The sequence below is a fragment of the Neltuma alba genome, unplaced genomic scaffold, assembly GCF_004799145.2.
Source record: "Neltuma alba isolate B1F8T4 unplaced genomic scaffold, ASM479914v2 tig00005981_pilon, whole genome shotgun sequence".
NCBI classification, from domain to species: Eukaryota; Viridiplantae; Streptophyta; class Magnoliopsida; order Fabales; family Fabaceae; genus Neltuma; species Neltuma alba.
The window spans coordinates 1-21,017 of record NW_021634305.1 but is presented as its reverse complement, the minus strand read 5'-3'; the positions used below and the strand labels follow the sequence as shown (position 1 = coordinate 21,017).

Here is a 21,017-nt window from a genome sequence, read left to right as displayed (position 1 = left end):
CAACACTATCTAACCTGGACAAACAAGTCTGACAATCTTTTTTCCCTTTTCCATTATTGAAAAGCATCTGGATCTACAAATCCACTGAGCTCGCTGTAAAGGTACACCGTCAGAAAATACTTAATTTCCAGCCGAGCAATTCTTTTCAGACTTGAAAAATTATGCTTGATTCCAATGGTCATATAACTCAATGACACAAGAGCCCGCGAAAAGTCGCGCATCCAATCCTATTTGTAATCTTATACTGCTAATATCTACTTCTTTAAACTAAGAAAAGAAAAGGAAAGTGGATTGCTATCGTTTTAGTTTTCAAAATAGCCTTGAACAACAAAAGTCATTCTGTTCATATGGCTTGCAATACATGATTGCTTATCATGTAGTTCATTGACTTTAATTTTACTTTCACTCGGTAACCTCCAAAATTAATCACTAACCACGAGGGCTAGCGATGGACAAACAAATATTGAAGCCAGAATTGTGGTATCTAACCTATTAATTATACAAGAAGAGCATATGGCTATTAGCTTCTTTAAGTAGTGCTCTGATCAATGGTTGCGCCACCCCCCACTGTCAAAATTCTACAGTTCCATGAAATCTGCCAAATATCAACCGAAGACCTCGTATCGTTCTGGATGCTCGTTGTCAAAGGCTAGCCCATCCACAACTTCAAAACTTTATCCTTACCACCAGAAGCTACCTTCTCTCCATCTGGACTCCAATCAACAGAGTAAACCTTTTCCAAATGGCATTAGACCCCAACTAGTTAGCAGAGTGTAACAGTAATCAAGAAAAAAATAAAATCATGTTTTGGTATATAAACTGACATACTTCATCTGCATGGCCTGGAAGGTCTTGCTTCAATTTTCGAGTCCTAATATCCCAGACCTTGATAATTAAACATGATATAAGGTCAAAAACAAGTTCTTGTTTCCCTTGTCCATATAAAGATGGTAGTACTTAAAGCATAAAGAGAAACTGAAGTTGCTCATTCATACTTCTCAGTATTCTTTATTGAAAGGAATGACAAATATAAGCATACCTTGAGTGTGGAGTCTTTGCTGCCACTTAATAGGAGTCTACTGTCTGCAGACCAGCTATGCAGTAAAACCCAATTTTACTAAGTAACAGATTATGAATGCAAGACCTTGGCTTCACAGTTTGAAATAAGGCAAGTCACATCAATTGTACCTGATCTGATAGACGGGCCCAACATGGCCACGAAATGCAGCAACAAATTTCCCAGTAATGCCATTCCATAATTTAACAGATTTATCGAAAGAGGCACTTGCCACCCATTGTCCATCAGGTGAAAAGTAGACATGGTTTACAAGCTGTCACCCAAAAAAAAAAAAAAAAAAATCTTTAAGCTTGAGGTTGAGGTTACATAATATGATTACTTTTTCACCAAACTTGTGATTAAAGTGTCTAACAATAAACCCATTTTCAGCCAGCCAACAACAGAGAAGAGAATCCTGTCATAAAAATGGACCAAAGAGAAGAGAGGGAAGAAATGATAACCACATACTCCTCCGGTCCTAATTATAAGACCCAATTGACTTATTTGAGGAGATTAAGGAAGTAAGTTAAGTTAGTTATTTATAATAAATAAGTGTTGTTAGTCCTAAAATATCCTTGCTAATTAAGTATATTGGCTAAAACTATCATTATTAGAAGGATTATCTTGGAAAAAAATGCATAAATATAAGAGAGAAAATGGATTGGGTCTTATATTAGGACCAAATAAAAAGTCAAATTGGGTCTTATAATAAGGACCGGAGGAGTATATTTTATGATCATTGTTTGGATCAAGATGTGGCACAACCATATGAGCCACCAGTCAATGGGATCTCAAAGGGTCCCCAAGAAATGATCACATGGAATTTACTGAATCTAGCCAAAATCCTGCATCAGTGGAAGAACTCTTCCAAAATCTACATTGCTATGCGAGTGCGGATGCTAAGTGGCAGAGCAAGGTCACGTTGCCATTTTATGAAATATTTAAAAAAAAAAAAAAAATCTTGCAGACACAGTTTGAAACTGTACACCAAAGAAGTTAGTCTTTAGAAGAAGTTTAACCTGCTGGTGACCTGTCATGCGAGTTTTAGGGTGCTTGCTGACAGATGGTTCCCAGAGGAACATGGTAAAATCATCAGATCCAGAAACCAATCTTTCAGGGCCATCACCTCTCATTTTGTTGTACCTTTCTAGAGCAACCTAAATTAAACAGCAGCATCGGATATCATCAGTAACACACATGAGAAGAAAGTTTCATTAAAGAAAGGTGTCTGTAAGAGTAACAACAGGAAAACAGAAATAGAGAAAAATTTTCAAACAGCTCAGAAAATAATTACGTACATAGTAGATAACCAAGTAGAAAGGGAGGACAAGATAAAACTTTCTCCAAAGATTCAAGATAAAATTTCAGATGAGAATAACTAACAAAGTAAAAGAAGCAGGATGTAATAAAAACCATACATTTGAAGTATGAAAAACATTTGAAGAAAGATTCAACAGGATGGCATCACTTATTAAACCAACCAGAAGTTACCTTCTTCATTTCCTCAGGAGATGAATATTGTTTTCCAGTATGGTCAAAAGCTCCAGTGCGAAGAACATATTCAGTGCTAAGTGCCAGAGAATTAACCCAATGACCATGCCCCTGAAGGAGATCAACCAACACGGAAATGATTAGAGAACAGACACTAACGTCAAACGAAAATGACCATGTTCTTAGGACAATTGATTACTATCAAAACACATTTGCCTGAAAGCCGTCATTTCTGGCTTCTCAGATAAACCATTTGTCAGACAAGGGGGAAGCTAATCCAGTCTTTGATTGTAATCTACAGACTAAGACTCTGAAGATAAAACTTGCAATGGCAGTAAAAGTGGACAAGACATTTGAAAAATTAAAGGTCAAATAATTCAAAATGAAGAAAATTTTGAAACAAGACTTAGAACAAGGAGTCTGCAAAATGATAATCAAGCATAAAATGAACGTAAAAAGAACAAGATATTAAGGCTTTATAACAACAATGTTCACCTTCAGTTCACGAATGAGCTTCCCTTGCGTTGTTTCCCAAACTTTGATAGTACAATCCTGGGAGCTATAATAACAAATGATAAAAGAATATAATTAGGCTCCAAGCTATTATACAGCAACAATCATCCACAAATAAAACTCTTAAGCTTAATAACAGTAGGAATCAGAAGTTGTCACACGGCTGAAGAACATATCTATGAACCAGTATAGCAACAGGAGGCAAAATCATAAGAACCCGTTTTATAAGGTTTCCAGTAATTAAATTTTATATGCTACTCTAATACCCCCGACTCCTTACAATCACAATTGAGCATGTAAAACATATGCAGCAAGCTTGTTATGAAAGTAGGTTACGAACAATGAGATTAAAAGCACTGCTGAGAGCACAAGAAGTGGTAACCGCACAGACAATGCACAGAAGGAAATGTAGATGAAGTAATGCACAGCATGGGAAAAGGACTGCCGGTATGATGGAGAAAAGCAGCTGCAATAATGTGCTGACGTAGCAAATAGACAGAAAATATAGGGAGAAGCAGAAAAAATCGTCAAAAAAAAAAAAAAAGGTTGTTAGGGCGCTCCCTGAAAAGTGGCTAGAGAATCCCCAAATGATTGCCAGAAACATGGCCACGGAAGGGATCCATTTTCCTCTATATCAAAATACACGAGGTTTCCCACACAAACAAAAATAAATACCTTAACAATGGACATCTCAAGTTTCAAACCCACAACGGCCCAGTGAAACAAAGACATATTTTGTAAACTTGAAATAGCAATATCTTCTCTTGGTGAGGACTTGATATTTAACAAAAATACTATAATAATATCCAGGTTTACAAAATTGGGACACGTAATAATAAAGGACAAAAAACATAAATAAACCTCAGCAAAAGTAGATAAAGATGGACACATTACCCAGTATATATCACACCATCTCCGCCCCATTTCACACATGTTATTGCAAGTGTATGGCCACTGAGACATATAACACTTCTCCTCAAAGTGATATCCCAAATACGAGCATCCCCATCCTTGCTGGCACTCACGAACCGACGGCAAGGAGCGTTCAGGTGTACAGGTTCCCAAGATATGCCAGTAATCCATTTCTTGTGGCCCTATATATATTGAAATAAAATAACCACACATGATGTTCAGATCCATATTTTGGGGACAAAAAAAGAACGAAAGTGGGCATACCAAAATTAGCCACATAATGGTACAGGCAACTGCATTTGCTAGACATTATAATAAAGCTATTTGTGCAATTTCACTCAAAAGCTTAAGCTTTTGTCTCAGATTCGTCCTTCACAAGGTATCAAAACCTCTAACCAAATAATCTAGAGTCATATAGGGCTGCGAGAAATAAGCATATGTCAAAACATTGTCTGCTTTCCCTTTCTTCCTGTCTTGCAAAATGAGGCCAGTTCACATCTAGGCTGGCCTTACCTTTTCTTCTTCACATCTACACACAACTATTATTATTGACCAAATCAAATAAGTTGGCATACTTGCATCTTATGAACTGTTAATGCTTTTGACAATGCATGGCAAATTTGCACTGCCTACTCGTTAAAAAAAATGCTCTCAGAATGATTTCAGATAAATTACAAGCAGAAATCAGTAACAGCAAAAAAAATAATTATAATAGCAATAAGCTATTCAAGCTGAGGACTTTACAATCAGTGGATTGCCAGACGCCTTTCCAGTTTGTGGGTCCCAACACTGAAGTTCCCCAGCTTTGCTGCCACTTACAAGATGCTTACCATCTGGCGACCATGCAATACAGAGGACCCAATTCTTGTGTCCTGTATCAAACAAGATTAATTATCAGTAATATGCTATGCAACTTGCAAGGGAGTGAGTTTAACTTCATCATAGTTGCAAAGATAAACTAGCATTCAGTACAAAATTTTCATTTCAAGGATGCAATAGCCAGGAAAGGAAAATGCGTGATACAGATGATCATCTTAATTACAATTTATATCATCCAAAAAGGTACAGCTGAATAAAATACATTTAGTGTGCACAATGGATCATGATTTTTTATAAAATGCCAATGTTGGGCATAATCCAAATGTTCTATTTTCTGTATGATTTCATGAATCAATCCTGCTCTTATACAGGAAGTAGATGCTTAGATATCTCCACAGTTGTGGTTTTGATTACATAAGACAAGCAGGTCTGATTAGTAGGTACCAAGATAATCTGATGGTCTTAGATGTCAAACCTGTGCAGGTGAACAATGGGGTCTGAGTGTTAAGGTCCCAAAGACGAACAGTGGCATCACCTGAGCCGCTTGCCAACTGTCGCCCATCAGGACTAAAGGCAACAGTCAACACTGCTTCTGCATGACCTACACTCCCAACAACATGAATTTCAGATTATACGCAATACTGGATAATGTGATAATCAATCTGCATATTTAGAAATGAAAAAGGGGGCAATATTGACCATTAATCTTAAATCTGCTAGAATAAACCATAGTGTAGATATAAGATAATGCAAAGAGAGTTAAAGTTGAGTGTGAATTTCTCTTTGCTATCTGATTTCAATAAATAGCACAAGGCAGAAACTATATAAGATTAACATAAGAAAAATAAAGTAGTCATAACTCTTAAACACTGACATAATAAAAATAAAACAAAGAGGAAAGCAAATCTAGGGATTTCATATGTAGTTTTGTATTAAGAAAATAGCAAGGTTTGACATGATTTATCAAACAAGACCAAACCAGCACAAGTCTGACAATAAAATTCATATCTGACATACCAGAAATAGTTGCTGAACAACGATGTACAGGACGAATCCGAAAAATGGCTTGAGGTTGATAAACTATAGACACTACCTTCTCCACCGAAACTGCACATATGTTTAAAAAAATAAACAAGAAATATAAAAGGAACGTTTGTTAGGGCCCATAAACTGCTCAAAGAAATTCATCAATCAAGAAAATTTCTGTCAATTCTGTACCGGAGGCTGACAGTTGACATCACTTTCTGTGATTGAAATTCTGACTAACCTTTGTTTTTCTCCAAGTAAGTTCCAAGGGGCACACTAAGCTCCTCATCTGATATGTAGAAGCTGTATGGTAATTTCTCCTCCTGAAATGGGGAAAATAAACTCAACCTGATATGGAAACAACGTAAAGAAGCTCTTAATTTCATAAGTAATAAAGGTCTGATATCTTCCAAGCTCAATCCAGAAGTATTCATCTAACGAGTAACTGAGACAAAACATTACGGTGGCCAGCAACTAATGATTTAAACTGCGTAAAAATTCAAAATTGAGGGTAATTGTGTTCTTAGTTATCAAACCCAAAAGAAATATTACCCGGGATTCACAAATAAATAGATTGAATGATAAGAGAAAAGGAAATTTCCTAAGTTTCTTAAGCTTTACAAGTACAAATTAGAGTAAATTTGTCAACTTTTCCACAGGAAGTATACACATTGATGGAACTTACATTCTCAAGAAGCGTATTGACAATCTGTTGAAGTTGAAGCGGACCCGCGTTTTGTGGGAGATGCATAGGAGCTCTCAAAGGAGTCCCTTCTGGGTTTGTCAAGAGACATAATACTGTTCTGGTTACCTCCTCACTCTTCTCCACATCATCAACCTCCATTGTTGAGGTTTACAAGCAGTGGCACCCCGCCGTTCTGCACTGCCTCCCCACACCTCCCTCGCAGCCCCTTATACAGAACGCGCCCCCTCACCGAAAAAATAAAACAAAAAACAACTAAAAATCCCTTGAAAAATATATATATACACACGCACTGACGCGCTCAAACAGACATATAAACACAGACGATGCGCCTAAGTGTAATATATAATACCATATATATACATACCCTTTATTAATCAATATATTTAAATAAAAATTAAAATATAACTGACTTCTCATATATTAAAGATGAAGGAGAATGATATTATACTATTTTTTTTTGAGCTGAATATACTTATATTATATATGTTAATCTTTTTTTGTAGTTAGATTATTTGTTATTTAACTTGAAATATGAATTTCCAGCCAAAAAACACTTGAACTGTGGATTGTAATTATGAATTTTATGGAGAATTGAAGATGATGTTTTGAATTATGAATTATGACTGAACTGATTTGTAAAAACTGAAAGGTTAATATTTTGACAATTTAAGTTTATGAGCTACCAATTACGATGGTAGATTTAAAACACTTATCATTGTCGAGATTCTTTTAAAATGAAATCAGTTTTTTTTTTTTTTAAAGCATGATTCATATATAACCAGGTATGTGATTGCTGGTACGAAGTCGCTGTGGCGCACTAGAGCTGCGCATGGACTCGCCTTCTGGCTTGGTTATAGTTCTTATATTCATTATTGGTCAAGCGTTTTCAGACACAAGGCACAAAAGCTTCTCTTCCCATTATCTGAAGACTCTTAGATCCTTTTCCGGTAGAGCAAAGTGCTTAGGTTCTTTCGATGCATCAACTTTGACATAACTTATGGCCAATTCAGTTTTCGATTTGCTTTGTCCATTCATGGGCGCTGATATAGATTCAAACCTTATTTTACGTGTACTTTAGAAAGAAACCCTTGGTTCAGTTCATCCCTTCCTCGTGATAATCTAATATCCATTGTTAACAAGTGTATTGAACTATGAAGAACTAGCTCATTTCCCTCTCACATCAGAATTAGAGTCAGTAGAGTGCTTTCTTACATAACAATTACACTATTGAATAACCCTGCAAGCTTGTGATGTTCCACATTAACTTTCATGTCTTTTCTAGGAGTTGCCGAGCCATGATATCCAAGTCGATACAAGTTCTACGTAAGTAGGATTCAGATCTCCCCCATCTCTCTCTCTCTCTCTCTCTACCTCTCTACTTAGTATCATGAGTCAGTCCAACTTCATTTTCAACAAGAAAATTTATCAAGGATCAAACTAATTTACACCACAAAGGGTATAACCTTTTGAATTGCCAAGCTCTATTACCAAGTATTTAATTTTTAACTGAATTAACTCGTTAGGTTTTGAAGATCAGACAGGTCATAAATAAAATCAAGGGTGCTCTTGGATTGAGAAAAATGGAAAAAAAAGAAGAAAAAAAAGACGAAAAATTTTAGTGCAGACATTTTTTAGATTTAATATGTACGTGCGTGCGAGAAACAGCCCTTCAAACATGTTTTCATTGAACAGAATTGGCAAGAATTGGTGGGAAGAAAGGAAGAGTATTTCCTATTTGAATATAAATTTATAAATTTCATTAAGAAACATTTTTAACAAGTTTTTTTTATGCAAATCAAAATAAAACTCTTTTTACATGTTTAATTCTTATACCATAAAATTACTTTTAAAACTATAATTTGGTCTTAAGCTAAAATTTCTCTTCACTTCTTCATCCTCCACAGTTCAAGCACATCCTAAAACTAAAGCCTATTCTTTGATATTCTCTAAACATTTAAAACATTACAGAAATAAGCGAACAAATCCTTGTAATGCGGGGCAGTGAGTAGTAGAATATCGAATAATGAATGTGCCCAAACAAATATTGGCATGCTTAGGACAAGACTGGCCTTAGCAGATATAAATCTATAATATATATATAGCAAGCACAAAGAAATATCAACCAACGGCCATTACAAACTTTTGGGCTTAAGTTCACAAGAACTACGATCGACTGGTGCGTTTGAAGTTTGTAAAAACATTTTTTGTCAAATCATCTCAGATCATTGAAATTTTCCTGGTCAGTGATTAGTAATAATAAACTTAAACGATGAGCAAAACAAGGCGCTGAAATTGGGTGAAAGAAAGATTCTTTTATCAAACTGGAACAGCAGTCTCTCTGAGAGTGCAAACAAGCAATTGATCATAAAGACAGTAGCAGGATTTATCGCTTAAAATAAACAGCAGTACCAACAATATCGCATATTCCAAAGGGACAAAAAGAAGGAAATTTTAGTTCACCAAAAAATTAAGGGCACCGTTTAATCTTTTATCCACATTTTTGCGTTTAGAAAAATAAAGCAAAAGTTTGATATGCACAGGAACCAAATAATCATGGTTGTGATATATTTGGCTATTTGCACATGAAACACACAACTACAAGCTATCTCAAGGATGGTGAAAACAACCTACACTAAACATGCCCTAAAAGCAAATCATGGGATATTGTCCTATCCTGACTGGATGAACTGGAGCAGAATGCAAGTCAACTTGTCAGGCATAGAAAGGAAATGCAAAACTCGCATGTATATTTCTTAACAGACAAAAGGCAGACATACATGCAAAATAGCCTCAGAAAAAACGACGTAGCAGAAAAGGATTTGGGCCAGATATATACTGGCTTCATATAAGATTAAATTATTCGGAAACAAATTCCAGAGTTGTAAAAAGCAGCAATCATAAGGGAGCAACTCGTTTGCCAAGATCTATTCATATTTCATGTCATTAAAGACAGGATAGACTGGACTTTTCATTAAGCATTACTCTGGAAAGCTACAAGAGGCAACTACATGCATTATTGTAGAACATTTACTTTGACCAGACATTAGATTACAAATTAAGAACAAATACAAAAAGCATGAAACGAGATTTTCCAATCTGAAAATCCACTAGGAATACCAAGGTTGAATTATACCAGGGACAAACAACCAGCTAGGTGAAATTCTCAGAAAACATAAACGCAAAATCTCCTCAGATGCTACTTCTTAAATAATTTCTAATGAGAGAGGATGCATGCAACTGAGCACTGAAACAGTAAGAAGTATAAGGGTTTAATATCCATGAAGAGATATTATAAGTCAAATTATCAGAGAAGAATTTAATAAAGGATGCAGTTCATTTTAATTTTAGACAACAGACACCTCCAACTTAGAAATTAGAAAGACTGAGTTTTAAATCTGCAAACAATCAACGACTATCTTATCGTGCACTTTATCAAAAAGAAGATTAAAATGTCGGCAGAATTATTCAACTTGCATCAATTAACAAATGTTTGCAAAACCTTCTGAACAAAAGTACGGATGAGTCCAGGATCACTTGCATATTGAATCAGACAATATTATCTTTCCAATTATGTCTCATCTTTTGCATTTGATCAATATCCGGAAAGCTTGCATTAACATTAACATAATTTCAGAGAGGAAATGAAGAGAAATATTTTAGCTGCTTGAATGTATTCTTTAAGAAAATGGTAATGAATTAAAAAGGGAACACACTACATAGGAAATTCTCATCGGAACATGATACAAATGCTCAAGGGAGAAAAGCAGGTCCGGAACAATTGCAAGTGATCAGTCAGAACAAAGCATAATATCACAACATAATATCATGTTTTATTGGAAAGATAGCACTACAAAATGCCCTTGTACAGGCGCTTGTTTTAAAGACACTAACTAGAACGAGGATTTGTCAAAACAAAGCAGAATACTCAAATTAAGAAAATAATAAGGGGGAGAAAAGACATAATTCACAACATGTATTATACACCCTCTACCAGCACCTCAGTCAGAGAAAGAGCACCCATCACAAAATACAAAGAAAACCTAATTCTCAGCAGCGCAGTAAAAAATCAACAGGAAGATGTGATGACGTGAGAAAACTGATTGAAGCACAATGATATAGAATCCACAGGGATTCCAAACATACATCACTGCACAGGGACATTATTCCCTATATTATAATGAGAGGAGAGAAAAATAAAGTGTGTTTGTCTGTTCGGGGGGCAGATCATCCATCCACTAATGGACTGTAAGTAAACTAGAAGAAGAAGAAAGGAAAGAGGCAGTTAAATGAACTCAAATTCATCTTCCTTGAGGTGGGCAAAGAACTTGACAGGACCACGACCGGGAATCTCAGTGACAAATTCAACCTTGTAAGGTAAATTAGCGGAGATTCGTTTCCCCTTCCAGAGCCCAACATATTGCTTTATCTCACCTTCCAAACCCGTAATTTCAAGCTCAGGAACTTTAGGAACATGGTACACCTTCAGAGGAGCCGTGACCCTTACCCGCGATCCAACATTAGCTTCTGGGGACGAAGTGGATGGAGGAGACGACAAATCATTGACCTCCACAGCAGAAGGAACGGTCCAATTTCGCGAATGCAACGATTTGCTAAAAGAAAGCTCACAATCACGGGCAACACTCGCGGGCCTCGCTACCAAGGGTATAGGGCAAAACCCACGACGCGCAATCAAGGAAGAGAAAGAAGATTTAGCTGCCGCTGATGATGGTGATGACGTCATTGTTTTCATATGGGTCTTCATGGTGCAATTAGGGGAAGCACTGACCATGTTGTTTGGGTCTGAAATGGCAAAGGAGGAGGAAGAGATGATCGGTGAAATGCAGGAGGTCATGCTTTTTTCCGATTTATGGGATTCTTGTCGTTTTCCCTATCAGTCTTGGAAGCGGAGGATGAATGCGAAGGAGTGAAATTTGGTAACTTCTGCTTGTTCAGAGATCAGCAGCAACCTCTCATTAACTGACTGTTCCCTCTCCTCGTTCAGCCACCCGACATATTGGAGTTTTTTCCTATCAGGCGGAAGATATTTCAAGCACACAAGCTATATCTTTTTTTTTATAATTTTTTTTTAAAATTCATGAATCTCTATTGTTTCACATAATTTTTAATTAAGTCCTTAAGCAAACTACTGACTTGAGTTTTGTAAATAAAAATTCTAAAAAATTATACTGGGAAAACTTCTCATCATATGAGATATGATGCAGCTCATTTAAAAAAATAATAATAATATCATACATCAGTCCACTTTTACAGTTTAAAAAAAAAATGGAATAATTTAGTATGCCATTATTAAGTTTAGCGTCATTTAGAAATCTTTTATACGTAAGCGATATTTGATGCGGAAGACACGTGAACGATCTAGCATCACAAGTCCAATATCTGAATCCGGTTCCACACAAGCTTTTGCAATTTGTTGTTATTCTGCTCTTCCAAGGATAACCTTTGTTCCATTGGGTAAATGGATAAGGATAATATCCCTATATCGTTTGTTTCGTTTTGTTCACATCACGATTATGCGTGCGCCCCCGTTCAAGATTATTCACGACTCTGGTCAAAAAAAGACTATTCATGACTGCCCCTCGTTACCTGCCATTTGGATCCATTTTGAGCGCTGAGTAAATAGTTTGAATATGAGGAAAATTACACAACTCTTGGGGAAAAAATTTAGCTATTTTAAGTTTTAATATGCCTATAATAGATCCAATCCAAATACCTCTAAATAAAGAAGGTAGATTTTTTGCGCGTAGAAAGGGAAGACTATATTACTTTAAATTCAACAAAAAAATAAGTCTATGAGCAATATTTTGATATAAACTGAATATTGGGTCCACGCATTCCCCCAGATATCCCAGGATACGGCATATAGAAACCTAGGCTGTGTGGCGGTTGAGAAGAATCTCAGGAATAACCCACTTCTCTCTCCTGCCCCTTTCCCCCGAGAGTCGTGTATGATTTTGGCTGTCAATTGGTGGTTGTGCACACGACTTGACAACTGCTAAGAGGCAGAGCCAATTACAGTAAAAGAAATAAGGGAATTCATTGGTGCCAAGAGCCAACCTGTACGCATTACTGCTTAGCGATCGCCCGATCAAATGCATTTTGGTCTTAAATTGCTGGAGTGCTTTCGGCTGTTAGACGGGCCATAGTTTTTCTTTACAATCAAGAGATTATATGCAATGTTACTCAATATCCTTTTACAAAATCTTGTTTGAGAAATCAAGCTATAGGGTAAATACATTCCAGGTTCGCATTAATGATAAACAAAATATACTTCCCTGTCTTGCGAAGCAAAACCAAGGTGCAAGTATAATCTCATGGGTATAACAAAAAGGTGAAACTTGCTTGGAAAAGAAAAACCTATTGGCAAAAGATCCGCATCATGACATCCATAAGTAACAGAAGCTCAGAATCTAAAGAATAATCTACTACACCACTTGATAGTTTTCGGTGACCAACTGAATTCTCTGAGAGTATTTGGGAGGATTGCCACCCCTTTGCGGTATGATGTTGACGACCTGCAATTGAAATTGAAACAGGGCAAGTTAAATGAAAACTTTGCCTTTACTGAATTTAACACGCTGGACAAAAAATGAACTACAGATAATAATGAAGGTGCTTCATTCAAGATGCTACTGTAACAGTTATTGTATAGACAGGATAAGTGTCTATCCACTGTAACAATGGTCAATTATGCAATAGCTTCCCTTAAAAATAGAATATATGCATCAACTTCAGCCAATCAGCCAGCAAGCTGACGAATAATTCAAGAATCAATTTACTCCCAATAAGCACAGCAAGAATCGAATGCCGAAGAAGAAGAAGAAGAAGATTTGAGCCAACCTTCAGGTCACTAAATGTTTCAGTCGCTGAGAATCGGACTGAAATTGGAAAGAAAACAGATGTATCTGCTGGTGGAACAACAAACTCCAGAGACCCACTGCCACATACACAAGAGTCAGACAACACATTCAGGACACAGACGATTATTGCATAACAAAGCTCTCGACAATACCACATCAAATTTAGTATACCTGCGGTTTGAATTGTCAATAAGGAGAATAGACCACTCCAAGAAGGAATTCCTAGAGTCATACCTGAAATGGAAATTTTAAAAATGTGTTATAAAAATGAAAAAAAGGAGAGCCAAATGAAAACATATTAACTCAACAAAACATTCCAGTCTGTCGTGAAGTACACTACATAAGAAAATAAGAGTTTAATTCATGCTCATCTGACGGTGAAAGAGATGCAAGACATGCAAACCAAACACGAATATGCAACACTTCTTAACTAAATGTCCATTTAACTAGTCCTATCTAAGAAAGCCACAGCTTGATGAAAGGGTAAATCTTGGTTAACACAGCTAGCAAATATGGTCATTGTCAAGACAGCAAATATTGACATGTACTACCAGAGATTTTACGTATATATAATCTCCATGCAGTATGCACAAATCATGGACGTAATATCCCTTGATATAATTCATGGAGCAAAAACTAAATTTACCTCCATTCCCCATCAATCTGCCTAACATTTGGTGCTTCTCGAAGAGCTGGAAGAGGTACTGAGATCACAACATTTCGCAGATCAAACATTGATGAAGCTTCATATTCAATGCTGACATAAGTTTCATTTCCAGAAACAGAAGGCCAGCAGTTGACTGCATACACAGAAAAATTTTACACTTAAGTTAATAATACAACAGTAGAACAACACAAGCAATAGATAAGATTAGTGATAAGTATGAACCCACTAGTCAGTGGCACCAGGGACTCATCATTGCTTTGCATTCTCCACTTCAATAGGCCAACACCAGCTGCATCGCCAGCTTGACCAGTAGGAAAAGGCCTATTGGGGTCCTTTAGACCTAGTATATTCTCAGAGGAAAATAATTCTTTGTTCACATTAGGGTGCGTTTTGAATAGGATGCCTGGATTGCCCCCAGTCTTGATCTGTAAATGCAAGTCAACACATTTAAAAAACCACTCTAGGACAGGGATGTAAGGTGCATGTACATCTAATTTTTATTAACAATGAAAAATACTTCTCTACACTTTATGTTCTCAATAAATTCCTAAAACAAATACCACTTGATACCAACAATGACTGTTTTATAAATAACATAGATATGCATCACACATCAGAAGCAACAGACTACTGAATATTTTCCCCTTTGGTTTTGTTGAGAACGAGTTCATCCTCTCTAATTGGGAAGCCATTGTCTGATTAAAACCTATCTTTGCTACTCTTCTAAAGAGATTTAACAAATCCAGAAAATATTTTCATCAAAAAATAAAATAAAATAAAGTAAACGACGAAGAAAAACTATTCAGGTTAAACCAACAAGCAGGAAATATATCCCTGTCAACACACCAAAGTTTCAGTAGAAAGAATAAGATACCTGAACTTGAATAAAACCATCCTCTTGGTTAAGGATCTGAAGAGATAATGTGCCCTGGACATCAAAATTGCTCACTCCACCATCTCGTTTTAGAGTCACGTTAAGTTTCTCCTCAACAGTTAAAGTTACAGGATCAGTAGCAGGTGGGGCAGCTGGTCTAGACTGGCCAAGCTTTGGCTGAACATCTTCAAGAATGACTTCACCTTCCGCTTTCAATGATTCCAAAAATTGGTTTGTCCTCTGAGATTTACCAAGCTGCATACCAGAACCTTTTGGTGGAGCAGTGGCAGATGCGGGTGGATGGCCTAGGGAACAGAATACAGGAGCACAAAAGTGAAAAGAGCAAATCTTAATATGCAACTAATAGCAAATTTATGCGTTAATCAGGCAGATATTAATTCATCTGTCACGGCAATGAAGCTGCCTTAAACAAAAATATTCGCAACTATGCAGTGAAACAACCTTAGGAATTCAACATACCAAACTATCTAAAGAAGAAAAACAACACAAGCACACACAGACAATATATATATGCAGACAAACAGTTTTGCTAAGTAATGACAGATTTTCTTATGCATGATACTCACAAACAGGATACAGAACGGTTTAATTCCTGTTCCTGTTTCAGGTCATTAGGTTTAGAGCTTAAAAGCACTCCCAAGGGATACTAAAAGCCAACCTTTTGACTTGGTAGAAAATGAATCAATGTCAGTGGTTAGTCCAAAGCCTGAGCCACTTCCAAAACCAGATCCACTGCTAGATATGCTCAAATCATTAAAGCCACTTTCAATTCTTCCTGAGCCCATCGATTGCAAAGACATGAATCCACCTTTTTCACCTCTGTTCTTTTCAATCTGTAGAAAACATGCAATGAATTCAGATAAATGATGGACAGTTAAAGCCTTTAAAATGTGAGTGCATCAGCAAGAAAGGATCGCTCCACTCATACCTTGCTCTTATCAATCTCACTAGCTTTCCGCTTCATAACATCCTTGGTTTCATTTATCTTACTCTGCATAACAAGCTTGTGCAATTTCTCCTCGTGACTCTCCATTTCACAGTATTGCTTAACTTGTGATACAGTCACGTTTTCCTTGTGCCCGAGAGAGATGACCTCATCAAATGCAAAAATCAGCTCAAATGCATTCTTGCAGATGCCCTCTTCATCAAGGGAATAAGAATATTCAGGCACCTATCAGTATTAAGGATAGAACTACTTATACGCACATCATCAAAATTATCATGAAATGATTATACACCCATCTTATAAATGTTAAAGTAACTTCCTGTAGTAAATAAGTTGATCATTTTCAAACCCCCTTAAGCCTTCCTGTAAGAAACAATATTGCCAAATGCCTCCTTAGATCAGAAAACAATCATGCACTAAATGTCCACATCGACAAAACTCCACCAAGTAAATGCCAAAATGAAATGAAGTGTTCAGAAAAGAAAGAAAATAAATTATGGATTTTGGACGTAAAACCTACACCAAAGTTATGACAAGGTCAACAATGTCCTAATCAGAAGGGAAAAAGAAAATCAAATCATCAAAAGAAACAAGATTACAAGCATGACATGTCAAAATCAAAGCATTGTTAAAAGGATACAAGCTTGGAGAGAAGTCTCAGAGTCTCTAAATCCTCCAGTATGTTGCTCTGTTTGTTTGTTACAAGAAGCAGGTATAGTGCTTCTATTGGCTGGTAAACATAGCGTACATTCTCAGTCTCAACATAAGTGTGCTGTTTGCCAGTGCCTACTAACTTGGGAAAGGCTGCCAGAAGACCCTCAATTCTTATTCGAGACATATCTACAAACTGTCTTGATACCAGGACTGCAATTAAAGCACAGGTTTGTGAACAGATTGATCTTGAATTGATAAATATTTAGCCACCATAAAATCAAAACTAATTTGTGAACAGATTTCATAGCTTTACAATCTTTGCTTATGTCAACGCTCTAGTTAGTTTATTTTTTTAAAAAAACTGAGAGCAGCTTATATATTACATTTCTATTCCCCTTAATGAACTTGCTATTTGCTGAGGTAAAACAATTGACAAGAAGCAAGCCCGACACAACCATTCAGTGGAAATTATCACAATTCCACAAACACAAAGTGTGAAAAAAAGAGGCTAAAAGAACTCACCTTTCCCAGATTTGCTCACAATGGATGCGGCGAGTACAACCTGTATAACAGACATAACGATGAATCAGATGTCGCTCCCCCTTGCTCTGATACATGAAGGAGACTACGACAGAACAAAATATTCTTCCTCGCTTTTCATTAATCTCAATCAAGGTATATACATACCAATATACAAGATGACCAGTTTAATGGGGCCGATAAATCAGGGATCCAATATTAAATTGTAATCGTAATCATATCACGATCAAATCATCTATCCTATTTACATTAATTGCATATATATTCGAATCTGATTACAGTATTTCCATAGCATTAAATTCAATGGGGAAGAGAAGCAGTCCAACAACGCAAAGCAATAAATGGATGGAATGGAATATGGTTTGGCAACCCAACTTCCAGATCCACCGTTCTTTTACATGCAAGTTCAGATAATCGATATGAACAAGAAACAGCTTTTGAAGAGGTAAGAAAAACAAGCACCCGAGGTAAACCATAAAATCGAAAAATTACTATTAATCTTGGAGAAGATTCAAGCTACAAAATTTAGGATGGCAAAAATGTCCAATTTAAGGATTCATGGATCAATTAACGTTTAAGAACTCCCATTAGATGCAATACAGATCATGTATAATGACTGGATGCAAACATAGTCACTGACTCGCGTAGACATAGGCCAACGAACAAAGTATGCAATGGACACGAATCAATAAAAAGCATGAAATTAACAGAAAAATATAATCAATTGCACAGTGAATCCAAATGGTCATAAATTACCAATATGTAACCCAAAGTGATATCAGCATGCACAATGCACTAGTATGGTGATAAATTACCAAAGCATCAGAACGGATAATAGAGTGCATTTTACAACTCAATCATCAACCAAAACGGAAGCAGCTCAAAGAATAGCAGATCAGGGAATTTAGAAGTGACAAGAAGATTTACCATCTTGTGAGGCGGGCAAAAATTCTCGAATCTGCACAGAACAAATCAAGAAAATTGTGAGCTGGGCAGTTAAGTAAACGTGTTGTCTTTGAAAAGGGGAACCATCTAATTCCAGCCCAGATTCAAAATCAGAAGAAAAACCAGAAATGCAGAGAGGGAGGAAAGCCTACTCGCACAGGATCTGAGAGTTAGAAGCACAGATCTGAAGAAATGATGCACAAAAGAGGACTCCGAGGGTGGTTCGATGGAGAGCGCTTAAAGGACTTTTATTTGCCGGGTGATTTACAAGCGAAAGGACGATACGATGCGTTTCAGAGGCACGTGTATCTTCTGCTGCGACCAGCGTGGCGAGGAGAAAATCCCCCCCCCCCAAAAAAATTGTATTTTTGGTACGGTTTATTACATAAAAATAAAATAAGATCTCACCTCTACATAAAAAGCCAAATAAAATTTTAGATTAAGAATCAGATGTAATATAATATTTTAATTTATTTTATTTCTCATATTTATTTGTATTTTTCAAAATAGTTCATGTACTCTTGTAGTAGTTACACATATTAATAAATTTCATCAAATGATAATTATAGCTGATATATATGACTATAAGGATATTTTATGAAAGATAATATCTATTTATTACAAATAACTAAATTAACAAACTTTTTAATCTATTCAGATTAGTCAACTAGTTTTTTATATTAAAGACAAAAAAGATTACAAATTTTAAATAAATGAGGGGAAATAGTGTTTATTTATTATTTATTATTAATTAAGTTTAAACTACATATGTGCTAGATAAAATTTGGAGGATGTAGATTCAATATTGACTCTTTTTTTTTGTACTATCTCGAATCGTTAATATAAGAACTAATTTAATTTTTAATTTAGTCTCAAATATAAAATTTTAATCTACTTTGTCTATTATATTTATTCATTTTTTACAGGTGATCTTTGTAGTAGTTCCGCATATTAAAAATTTTATCAAATAATAATTTTAACTAATACACGTAATTAGTAGAGATATTTTATAAAAATCAATACCTATTTATTATAAATAATTAATTTAATAATTTTTTTAAAATTATCTAAGTTACTTAATCAACTAACTTACGTGTCAAGGGTACATATATAGCAATAGGGAAGCGCTAGGTCCTGAACAGAAGTTTAGCTAGGTCCAACAATTTCTTTTTTCAGGGGACTCGCCCAGTCTAACGCGTAAGGGCCTGTTTGGATGCTCTGAAACCGTGGTTTCAGAAGCATTTTTCCGCAAAACGAGGTAACCTCCTTCACATATTTACTTCGTAATCCGTAAAAGTACTTCTGAAACCATGGTTTTGTTTTTATCCAAACCTCCCTAAACTGATTAATCTCTCCCTGGCTGTCCGTTTTCCGTTCTTTTCACTTAACTTGGCCCAAGTTAGATGGGCTTGCAAGATTTCCCAGGTTCTTCACGTTGCTGTATAATCTTCCTCCTTGGGTTGTAGTTAGAGAATAGTCTCCTCTTAAGTAAAAGAACAGTATACCAAAAAAAAAAAAGTAAAAGAACAATCTTTAGTGTTGACTTTCTGTGCGTAATGGCCCATCGATTTCCAGTTAAGGGGCAAAACACGACCTTGCTTTAAAGGAAATTTGTATTAATTTTATACGCTAAATAAAGTTTTTTCAGTGAATCTAAGAAACTACTTTCCCTGAGCTCGTAAGTAAGTTACAATGGACACCCTAAGGAAGACTCTCTCTCACACACAAACATGCATTCCTCCCTACATAGGCTTCTAAAAGCGAGTTTTGAAGAGAGATAATAAAACTAAGTGGAATAAGTTTCAGAGTGAATGTTGAGAAGCAAATAGCATATACTTCCTCTGATCCTAATTATAAGATTCAGTTGACTATTTGAAAAGATTAATGAAATAAGTTAAATTAGTTATTTGTAATAAATAGGTTTGTCTTTTCTAAAACATCCTTACTAATCAACTATGTTGGCTAGAACTATAATTATTAGAAGACTATCTTGGAAAAAAATGCATAATATGAGAGACAAAGTGGATTGGGGTTTTATATTTAGGATCAAAATAAAAATCAAACAGGATCTTGTATTAAGGACCAAGGTAGTACCTTTTTTTTCCTGACAGACCATCAACTTAAATAATCCGATTTATTAAGAAATCTAAGTGAGTTACTCAATTCTAATAAAATTCATATCATCTTCCTAAAATAGTTTTATATGACATTAGGTCATATATTATTTTATAAGTAAGACAAATTAATTTTTTAAAAAATTGTTAGATAGTTAAACACCATCGATAAAATAAAATGTACACTTATGATCAAGATTGACTCGTTAATTGGTTTTTATATTTAAGATTAAATAAGTACAAATTTGAGATCTCTGTCTTTATGGCTAAACACAAATCTCTCTAGCAAGAACAACCACTTGTAATTGAATTCACTATAGGACATAATGCAGCCGTTGGTCTTTAAAGCACGACCTTTGCTTATAATTATAAATTTAATTTGTAATATAATTTGTCTTCTGTCGTGTGCAGAGGATGTGTATCTTTTTCATATAAAAATAAATTTATATGGAGTGGCATATTATTTATAAGGCACTGATATTCTTTCCGTTGGGTTGGGTGAAGGAAGCTGCAAAGCTGATGATCTTCGCAGGGTTGTGCTGGTATCAAGAGAAAGATTAGGATTATTCCACAAGTGCTTGTTAGTTATTCCTTGATATCCTCCATCTAAGATTTTTGAATTAGTCAAAGAATCCCCTGTAATTAATGTATTTCATTTAGGACAACTTTCAAATTTAAAGCATTAACCGATTTATATTGAATTCCTTAATATATGATAAGTTGTTAACAATTCATTAGTTCACTGTATTAACCACGCAAGAGGGGCTATATATGCTCGCTAGGGTGTGTTTGTGTGTGGTGTGTGTGTTTTTTTTTTTTTACATTCCTGATCTCATTAAAAAGCAGAAGATATT

General features: G+C 35.7%; 3 protein-coding genes across 3 annotated transcripts; all 3 read right to left on the bottom strand.

Moving 5' to 3' along the window:
- Nucleotides 1-268: 268 nt before the first annotated feature.
- LOC114749211 (notchless protein homolog) lies at nucleotides 269-6,745 on the bottom strand. The gene is made up of 13 exons (XM_028937703.1): nucleotides 6,504-6,745; nucleotides 6,060-6,141; nucleotides 5,810-5,899; nucleotides 5,268-5,393; nucleotides 4,718-4,845; nucleotides 3,956-4,155; nucleotides 3,044-3,107; nucleotides 2,549-2,659; nucleotides 2,077-2,214; nucleotides 1,189-1,331; nucleotides 1,040-1,094; nucleotides 829-885; nucleotides 269-733 (listed from the first exon to the last, which is right to left on the bottom strand). The coding sequence occupies exons 1-13, from the start codon at nucleotides 6,660-6,662 to the stop codon at nucleotides 650-652; spliced, it is 1,437 nt and encodes a 478-aa protein (XP_028793536.1). The 5' UTR covers nucleotides 6,663-6,745; the 3' UTR covers nucleotides 269-649.
- Nucleotides 6,746-10,606: 3,861 nt separating this feature from the next.
- On the bottom strand, nucleotides 10,607-11,537 carry LOC114749208 (uncharacterized). The gene has a single exon (XM_028937701.1). The coding sequence runs from the start codon at nucleotides 11,374-11,376 to the stop codon at nucleotides 10,807-10,809; it is 570 nt and encodes a 189-aa protein (XP_028793534.1). The 5' UTR covers nucleotides 11,377-11,537; the 3' UTR covers nucleotides 10,607-10,806.
- Nucleotides 11,538-12,672: 1,135 nt separating this feature from the next.
- Nucleotides 12,673-18,299, bottom strand: LOC114749210 (coatomer subunit delta-like). The gene is made up of 12 exons (XM_028937702.1): nucleotides 18,202-18,299; nucleotides 18,032-18,062; nucleotides 17,087-17,126; nucleotides 16,551-16,774; nucleotides 15,893-16,135; nucleotides 15,623-15,797; nucleotides 14,944-15,248; nucleotides 14,296-14,494; nucleotides 14,049-14,202; nucleotides 13,574-13,636; nucleotides 13,383-13,479; nucleotides 12,673-13,057 (listed from the first exon to the last, which is right to left on the bottom strand). Exons 2-12 carry the CDS (start codon nucleotides 18,032-18,034, stop codon nucleotides 12,968-12,970), a joined length of 1,593 nt encoding a protein of 530 aa, XP_028793535.1. The 5' UTR covers nucleotides 18,035-18,062; nucleotides 18,202-18,299; the 3' UTR covers nucleotides 12,673-12,967.
- Between the last annotated feature and the right edge of the window lie 2,718 nt (nucleotides 18,300-21,017).

What these genes read in the sequence shown, in the direction of transcription:
- LOC114749208 (XM_028937701.1), bottom strand. Translation starts at nt 11,376, where the DNA reads ATGACCTCCTGCATTTCACCGATCATCTCTTCCTCCTCCTTTGCCATT.
- LOC114749210 (XM_028937702.1), bottom strand. An exon ending in GTGAGATTGATAAGAGCAAG is followed by an intron (nt 15,798 to 15,892) that starts GTATGAGTGGAG and finishes TGTTTTCTACAG; the next exon opens with ATTGAAAAGAACAGAGGTGA. An exon ending in CAGATTGATGGGGAATGGAG is followed by an intron (nt 13,637 to 14,048) that starts GTAAATTTAGTT and finishes TTTCCATTTCAG; the next exon opens with GTATGACTCTAGGAATTCCT.
- LOC114749211 (XM_028937703.1), bottom strand. Translation starts at nt 6,662, where the DNA reads ATGGAGGTTGATGATGTGGAGAAGAGTGAGGAGGTAACCAGAACAGTA. An exon ending in AGCTCATTCGTGAACTGAAG is followed by an intron (nt 2,660 to 3,043) that starts GTGAACATTGTT and finishes GATCTCCTTCAG; the next exon opens with GGGCATGGTCATTGGGTTAA. An exon ending in GCAAAGACTCCACACTCAAG is followed by an intron (nt 886 to 1,039) that starts GTATGCTTATAT and finishes TTAATTATCAAG; the next exon opens with GTCTGGGATATTAGGACTCG.